The sequence below is a fragment of the Lepidothrix coronata genome, unplaced genomic scaffold (genome assembly GCF_001604755.1).
Source record: "Lepidothrix coronata isolate B3197 unplaced genomic scaffold, Lepidothrix_coronata-1.0 Scaffold6, whole genome shotgun sequence".
NCBI classification, from domain to species: Eukaryota; Metazoa; Chordata; class Aves; order Passeriformes; family Pipridae; genus Lepidothrix; species Lepidothrix coronata.
The window spans coordinates 8,273,882-8,282,891 of record NW_016690186.1 but is presented as its reverse complement, the minus strand read 5'-3'; the positions used below and the strand labels follow the sequence as shown (position 1 = coordinate 8,282,891).

Genomic DNA, 9,010 nt, shown 5'->3' with positions numbered 1-9,010 from the left:
CTGAAGGGCCAAGAGAGGAAGCCATATGAGGAGAGGCTGAGGTCACTTGGTCTGTTCAGCCTGGAGGAGACTGAGGGGAGACCTCATCGCAGTCTGCAACTTCCTTGCGAGGGGAAGAGAAGGGGCAGGCACTGATCTCTTCTCTGTGGTGACCGGTGACAGGACTCGAGGGAATGGCCTGACGTTGTGTCAGGGGAGATTCAGACTGGATATTAGGAAAAGCTTCTTCATCGAGAGCGTGGTTGGGCACTGGAACAGGCTCCCCAGGGAAGTGGTCAGAGCACCAAGTCTGACAGAGTTCAAGAAACCTTTGGACAGTGCTCTCAGGCACGTAAGTGTGACTCTTGGGGATGGTCAGGTGCAGGGCCAATAGTTGGACTCGATGGTCCTTGTGGGTCCTTCCAACTCAGGGTATTCCGCAACTGTTACCCTGCGAAGGACGGCTGAGGGCTCTGCGGGCACGGACCACAACGACCCCGCCGCGGGAGGCGCCGCCCCGCGGCCGCTGCTCCCCTGGCCCCTCACCCGGCGCGGCCCTCGCGCCTGCGCGGCCCCCGCGGCGGCGCCTGCGCGCTGTGTCGCGGGGCGAGCGCCGCCGCTCAGGAGGGTTTGCGGGCGCGGGGCGGCTGCGGCGCGCGCGGGCGGCGGCACCTCCGGGCTCGCGCCTCCGCCGGTACCGGGCGCTCCCGGCTCCTCCCGCAGCGCGCGCCCAGGCAGCGCCGAGCCGCCCGGGAAGGGGCGGGCGGGCAGGTGGGTGGGTAGGTAGATAGGTAGGTAGATTAGATAGATAGAGGAGAGCCGGCTGGGTCCCGCTACCTCCTGACCGTCATGGCCGGCTCGGAGCAGCCGCCGCCGCGGGAGGACGGGGAGACGCCGCTGCCCATCGAGGACGCGGAGCTGGCGCTGGCCGGCATCAACATGCTGCTGAACAACGGCTTCCGCGAGTCCGACCAGCTCTTCAAGAAATACAGGTCAGCCCCGGCCGCCCTTCTGCCCGCCGCTCCCCGGCCCCTTCCCCGGCGCGGCCCTCCCCTCTCCCGGCGCGCAGGGTCCCCCGCCGCGGGCAGCCTCGCCCTGCCCGGCCCCGCGGAGCGGAGGCGTCGCTGCCGCCGGTCCCTGCCTCGGTCAGCGCTCTCGGGGGGAAGGGGCACGCGTGATGCATAGAATCACAGAATGGGTCGGGTCGGAAGGGACCACAGTGGGGTCGTCTGGTCTAACATCCCTGCTCAGGCAGGGTCATCCTAGAGCAGATGGCACAGGATTGCGTCCAGACGGTTCTTGAGCATCTGTAGTGCGGGAGACTTCATAACCTCTCTGGGCAATCTGTTCCACTGTGCGGTCACTCACACAATAAAGTTCCTCTTATTCACGTGGATGTTCCTGTGCATCAGTTTCTGTCCATTGCCTCTTTACCTTTTGCTTGGCACCTCCGAGAAGCGCCTGGCACCATCCTCTTGGCACCCCGCCTTTATTTATACACATTATTGAGTCTCCTCTCACTCGTCTCTTCTCAAGGCTGAACAAGCCCAACTCCCCCATGCTTTCCTCGTAAGAGGGATGCTCCAGTTCCCCAGTCATCCTCGTTGCCCTCTGCTGGACTCACTCCGGGAGCTCCATGTCTCTCTTGCACTGAGGAACCCAGAATTGGACACAGCACTCCAGATGTGGCCTCAGAAGGGCTGAGTAGAGGGGGTAGGATCAGCTCCCTCAACCTGCTGGCAGTGCTCTTCCTAATGCACCCCAGGATACCATTGGCCTTCTTGGCCACAAGGGCACACTGCTGGCTCGGGGCCCCCGAGGTCCTGGCTGAGGGGCTGCAGGTCCACATTGTGGGGGTGGTGTTTGGTGTGTGCAGTGAGGGCTGTCTGGAGGGGTGGGGAAGGGCCGGGCAGGGGTCCCTCGGTAGCACTGGCTGCGTTTGTCTGTCGTGTCTGTGTAAGCACGCACGTGTGCCTGGAGACGTGTCCTGGATGTGTTCCGCTCTGGTGCTTGTATTTGGTCTGATGCGGTTTTTGGCCCACAAAACAGCAATGGAAAGTCCCTGAGTTCTTCTGTGATTATCTTCAGGCTGTAAGATTATGTTCATAATCTCTACATACATCATGTCTGGGTTTCTGCGTTAAGTAGGCATCTGGTATGAACAGCATTAGCACAACTGTGTAAGTCGCTCTTAAAGAAAAGATTGCCCCTACCTGTCCTGGCTTTTTTTTGTGAGGACTGATGTCTTCCACCCGAGCTTGAGCTGCTGTAATTGCGCATACATTCTAAATAATTAATATGCACTATATTGCTGTTGACTGTGTGATTAAATAAGACTTCAGTTGACTTAAAATAGAACTTCATAGTGATGGTGTACTTATGTACTTAAATCTTGTTTACAAAAAGGATGGTTGGAAGTAGAGTGCGGGGAGTAAGACAAATTAAGGATGTTCCCCTTAATAATAATGGAATAACAACTTTATCGTGTACCTGCAGTGGTCTAATATTAAATACCTCATTCAGTCTTTCGTATATATTGTTATGTGACACGCACAGTACTGTTGTGTAGAACTAACTGGAATGTTGCAGGTGGTAGGTAAGGTCCAATTCTGCATTCCTCACATGCATAAGCTCCAAGATCATCAAGTCCCACTGTTGACCCAGCACTGCCAAGACCACCACTAAACTGTGTGCCTAAGTGTCACATTTCTGTCATGTGAAGTTGCACCCTAAGAGTTACTTATTTCTTGCGTATTTCTTTCTGTTGGAGTCATCAACTGTTCAATTGCTTGGTTTTGTGTTGTGCAATTTTTTAAGATGCCGGTTAAGGAGCACTCAAGGGTGTTTCCTCTCCTCCGCTTTTGGTTGTGTTGTGCCATTGCTTTCTCTCAGTAGTGTGAATCTGGAAGTAGTCTAGGAATTCTAAATATGTGATGCTTTTTACATTGTAAAGTAGTGCTAGGGGGTAAAATTGTTAAGATTCCTGTTCTCAAAATGTAGTGTAATCCTCCCTTGAAAAAGTGAATAATGATCTCTTCTGCAAACTATTCTCTTGTTTATCTAGGAGGTTTATTACTAAAGATATCTTAAATGCAGAAACTTGCCAATCTTTTTTTCCGGGTGCAGGCATTTCTTTTTTTGATTTTATCAAGAAGTGCCTCTGAGTTCAGTGTACTTTTTGATCCTGGCCTTTAAACACCACCGGCAAGGAGGAAATAGGAATTCCTTCATAAGATGAATGGTTTGTGGATCATAAGTTGATAATTGCTGTCTTAGAGCTGGAGATTTGCATAGTCATTTAAAAACTTTGTCCCAAAATTTATAGCATGGTTCATCTTGCTGTGGACTAATAGACCTTTATTGAATTGCATGTTAACTGTATGTTGAAAATGTATTTGACATAGGAGAGAAGGTACAGCAAAGTATGCTCAACTTCCTGTAAATTTGAATTTTGGAGGCATGTACATTTTTCCCCAACAGTTTTGGGTTCTGTGCTTGTCTTGAATGTGTTCTTCCTGAAAGGACTTAAGTAATGCTATTACATATTTTTTTGCTTGCAGTCTTAATGAGTATGTTTTTGTTGGTATGTGCTTGGAATTATGAAATAGAACCCATCCTAAATGGAGCTGGTAAGCCAAATGAGCAGCTATTGGGAGCTCTCCATAATTTAATATAAATGTTTGTAATTTGTGGCACTAGAGCTCAAAGATGTCTGATGGGATGCAGCTTTTTTAACTTGATAGTTGTCTGTATTTCAAGTGACCTTTCTTATAGAAAGTCTTAATTCTAAACTACTGCTGATGCAGGTAGTTTAGCTCTGTTCCAGAAGCTTAAGAGTTATCAGATGAAAGGCAGAAGTGAAGGGAGGAAAGGAGGTCTTTTTATTTTGAAAACTGTTTAAGAACCTACAAAACTATTTGGAAACTCAATTATTCAGCCAAGCTTCAGTTTCAGTTGCCACATCATTTAAACTACTTAAAACTGTTTCTTAGAAATGACTAGTTTTGCTTTTACTTTTTATTACTTTAATTTTTACTTAATTTACCACTTAAAGATCTTGTGAAAAATTAGTTCAAATCAATGCTTCTGTCTTTGTGGGACAGGTGGGATCTGTTTTTCTTTCCTATTCTGCACTTTCGCATCTTCCAGAAAGCTGACTGCTGAGCCCAGAATCAGTCATGTTTGAAAACTGGTCATAATGCAGTCCCTGAGGAAACCAGGGTAGGAATTCCAACTGTGTTTCATATGTATAACCACATAAACCTTGCCTTTGAATAGCGTTGGTACTTTGAATGGGCTATAGAACCATTATTTCTGTGTTGGGCATGGGAGAGTAGTATTTTGTCTCTTGGTGTTCAGAGGTCATATATTTCTATATAGAATCTGAAGAAGTCAGATGAATATGTCAGTTGTTTGTCAGATACAACATGTAGTTGGAACTGCATTGACTATCACACTAAAGCAGTTAATGTTTTGTCTGGTGTAGTGTGTGACTTCTTTTTTTCTAAATTATGTTTCAAGGAAGATATCAGGGTTTTGAAAAATCATCTGCAGGTAGTGTCAGAAACTGCATGTGCTTTTTCATGAATTTTATTTTTTTAAGAGGTCTAGATCCTCCATCTATCACTGGTGATAACATTCTGAACATAAATCAAATACCAGTGGGTGTTATATTTTCATAAAGCTGCAACAGACAGCACCACTGTCTTTAATGCTGGTAGCTGTGTCAGGTCCCCATGGTGCAAACTCATATTTGAAACTGTCAGATATCAGTCTTTCTATTCAGCTTGAACAATGCTGAGACCATCATAGTTCTCATCGATTTAAACTTTGAGTACTTCTGGAAGCCACAAGAGATGTGGAGGTTAACCAGGGACATAGGCATTAGAGATGGAGCCCTCAGTCAGCCCGTGGGATGGTATTGTTTTGGTGAACCACTCTGACATTAGCAAGAAAGCTGGAACTAGAATGTTCTTTTTCCCCTTGTAATTTTTTGGATTCCTAAACATTTAGGAAGGAAAGAAACTGTCAAAAGACCTTTTTTTTGCTGATTCTTTACTTCCTAAAAGCATTTGCAATTCAAAAATTATTTAAAAACTTCCTCCAGTTAAGAGGAGAGAAAAGAGTGTCAAATAAAATCAGGAGTTTTAGCTAAATGTTGATTCACATCATAAATCGTAGAATCATGGAATATCCTGAGTTGGAAGGGACCCATGGAATGATCAAGTTCAAGTCCTGGCCCTTCACAGGACTACTCCATGCATCACACCACATGTCTGAGAGCGCTGTCCAAACGCTTCTTGAACTCTGTCAGACTTGGTGCTGTGACCACTTCCCTGGGGAGCCTGTTCCAGTGCCCAACCACCCTCTGGGTGAAAAACCTTTTCCTAATATCCAGCCTGAATCTCCCCTGACACAATTTCAGGCCATTCTCTGGGGTCCTGTCACTGGTCACCACAGAGAAGAGATCAGTGCCTGTCCCTCCTCTTCCCCTCGTGAGCAAGTTATGGCTGCAATGAGGTCTTTTCTCCAGGCTGAACAGACCAAGTGACCTCAGCCTCTCCTAATATGGCTTCCCCTCTTGGCCCTTCACCGTCTTCATTGCCTTCCTTTGGATGCTCTCTAATAGCTTAATATCCTTCTTATATCGCACTGCCCATAACTGCACACAGGACTTGTGGTGAGATTGACTATGCACAGACTAGGCAATCACATCCTTTGACCAGATGGCAGCGCTCTGCCTGATGCACTCCAGGACATGGTTGGCCCTCCTGGTTGCCAGGGCATATATCATAAGATCAGGAATGTTATCTCACAAGAAATCCAACAATCTTCTGTCTCCTACCAGGGAAATGTTTGATTCTGCATGAATGACTCTTACATCTGAGAAGGCTTGATAAAGTTTTCAACTTCCATCTGAATTGAAAGACAAATCGTACAAGATGATAAGTAAAATGTATATAACGAGGTCATTTCCAAAGAAGAAAATGAAGATGATATAGAGGAAATGTGACTCTAAGACAAAGTGTGTAAAGATTTAAAGAATGGGGCCAATATAGAAAAGCTTGCTGTACAACCTGCTAGGGTAAAGCAGAACATAGAGTAGAATCATAAGCTGGAGCAAATGGGAAAAAAGCTTAGTATGATTACCTAAAAAAAAAATGACATTAAGGTTGACATGTTACGTTATATATATTAACAGACATATGAGCTTCAGCAACGGACCAGAAATTCCCTTGTGGATAGTTGTTTGAACCTCACATTACCAATTTAAAATGCTGACTCTGGCTCAAAATACTTTTGACCCAAATACAAGTTGAGACAAGGTGACATTAAGCCAGCATTGATCAGTAGGTAGATTATAGCCCATGTATGGGCTGTCTAATCACTATTAAAATTCTTGCTTATGTAGCTCAGCAAAGGAACCTTAAGTGCAAGAATTAAGTGATTTAGTAGATGCTTCAGTAGCTTCTCTAAAGATAAGGACAGCAGAGCGGGAACTGACGTCAGTTGGTTGGGAGAAGGATGATAGCATCTGGATTGGCAGCGTGAGAATAAATCATGAGTGCCCTGGTAGCAGCCCTGTGTGCTTTTGTTTATTGCAACTATAGGCAGAGGAGCAGGTGCTAGATGGATGTATAGAAAGGAGAGTTATTTACAAGGGAAGTGATCTTTAGCAGTGGTATTCTAAATGTGTAATAAATGCGTATCTCGGCAAGTTAAGATTTCATTGCTCAAGGCTAGGCAGAGTATGTTATAGCAATAGTGATGCACAAAAACCAGCACCAATCTTCCAGTTATGTGGATAGATTAAAAATATTTTAAGTGTTCTGCAGTTTAAATCTTCCAAGACCTGGGTGCATGGAGATAATCACATTGAGTGTGATGCTTTTGTGGTCTTCATGACAGAGACAGGTGATGTCACCGAAAGAAGTGTGGAAAGAGTAGAGGGAGATTGCCCCATATGGGGCAGTATCTGGCAGGTAGTAGTCCAAGGGAAGATGGAAGAAAGCTAAACTAAAATTTGAGTTTATTACTCAGAAGTCAGGTTTGGTGGAGATGGCAGAAGAGGTATGGTAGTAAGCAGATCTTATTTTAACACTGAAGAAATTAACTCTCTGAAAGATACAAATACTGTAAAGACTTTTCACTCATTTTTTGATCTACTATTTCTAGTAAAATATTAAGTTAGAGCAAAGCAATCCCCTCTTAATTTGCAGAAGGACAGAACAAGTCAGTAAAAACTAGATGGATCAGGGCTACAAATTATTTCTATATTTCTGAATTTCTGTTTGGTTGTGTATTTCTAGTCAAAACAGAAGTGTATGGTAAGGTTTAATTTAACAAAACAAATTTGGGCTGCTGATGAAATGTAAACTAAACCGAGATCTGACATATTCAATTTTCAGTGTGTCTTAATACCGTAATGCTTCTGTGAACTTAAATTACCTTGAGTATTTCATATACCAGTATTGGATGAGATGTATACTTATGTAGATCTGTCATGTTTGTAGTCTCACGAATAATTTTTAGAACAAATTTTAGAATAATCTGTGATGGAATAATGGCCAAAGGATTTCTGTGTTGTTGCAGTAAATTCCTTACCTTTATATTTACACATATTTCTTTTTATTTTAAAATATTAAGTTGCTGCTTCTGTATTTATCTGAGAACTTACATGCCATTATGCTTTACTCTCCCACTTCGAAGGAAAATAATTTGTTTCAACTTGAGTGTCACTATTGGTATGATGACTGGAGTTCTTAGTGGACTGTGGTTAAAGTAGTAATGCCTAGAAAAGCAGAGAGGAAATGTTGGCAGGTTAATTACATTACTCTAAATTTAAACCTGAGCTAGGCTCAAGTAGCTTTAGAAAGTAGCTTTAGAAGCTGATGTATTTGGAAGGGGAATACTGTCTTGGAAATTGCTGTAGAAAAAAAAGAAAATACTGAGGAGTAACCGAGATGTATGTTTGTTTGCTTGTTTTTAGGTGCTTCAGTTCTGATTTATTTTTTATGGTAAAATTGGGCTGTACTATCTCAGCATTATCAAGCCAAGGCTTAAAACTCTTGAATGTTATCATCATGTGTGAAAATGGGGCATGGCAAACACCTTTCTTCTGAAATTGAATTGCTGTCTTAAAGATATGCCATGATATGAGTCAAATTAGTCAGGGTTTACTGGGAGAAGCAATGTCTCATGTAACGCTGATTTATACACCTGAAAGAAAGTTCTACTTCAGTGCTCTGAAGTTTTTGACTTAAGTGTAGTTACATGTACCAACTGTATTGGTACATATTGATACGTAGAACCTTTTACTGTGGTATCTTTTAGTAATGGTGTTAATAGCACAATTTCTTACAATAAAGATATCTTCTGAGTCCTAGTTTCCTAGCTGAGGGGCAAACGGTGTCTTACAAAATATGTCCGGAGACTGGTTCTTTTTTTTTTCTTTGAGCTAATTAAAAGTCTTGAGATTTTTCTTTACTTAATGGAGGCTATTGCTTTCAAAGCCATAAGGACAACTTGGGTAGTGCAGTGTCCCAGTGTTAATTTGTATTCAGTTCCATAACTCCTGCCAACATTGATATGGCCATTGGTTTGCTGCTAGTATTTTCCCAAGTGCTGCGTCATTTTTTTGTATCTTAACTTTTTGGTATCTGTCAAAAAAGATGTAAAATCATGTCTGAAGCTGAAGATCACTTATAAGGAACTTGAGCCAAGGGTTATTTTTGTGGAATTATATTTTTCTCAGAAATTTATTGTCATCATTAGCCACACCTTAGTTTTTACTGGGACAGGACTGTGCCATTGCAAACTTTTTTCCTAGCTCTCAAGGAAAAGATAGCCCTAAGCTGTTGAAGAATTTACAATTCAACGTAATAGTCACAAAGACTGAGCACAGAACATGGTTGTTGTTTAAAATGGTGTCCTAGTTAGGACAACTGAGACCAGTTCATCATGGTATGGGTGTAACCCAAAACTGTGTATTCTATAGCCTTCCATGCCATTTCCCAGAAACTGTTGTCAA

At 43.6% G+C, this 9,010-nt stretch overlaps 1 protein-coding gene across 1 annotated transcript in view; it reads left to right on the top strand.

The window, feature by feature from the left end:
• The first annotated feature begins 698 nt into the window (after positions 1–698).
• The window catches only part of TTC39C (tetratricopeptide repeat domain 39C), a 36,612-nt gene continuing 28,300 nt past the window's right edge, over positions 699–9,010 (top strand). Inside the window, exon 1 of the mRNA XM_017831611.1 lies at positions 699–971. Within this exon, the coding sequence (XP_017687100.1) occupies positions 829–971 (143 nt within the window). The 5' untranslated portion in view covers positions 699–828. The remainder of the gene's footprint in view (positions 972–9,010) is intronic.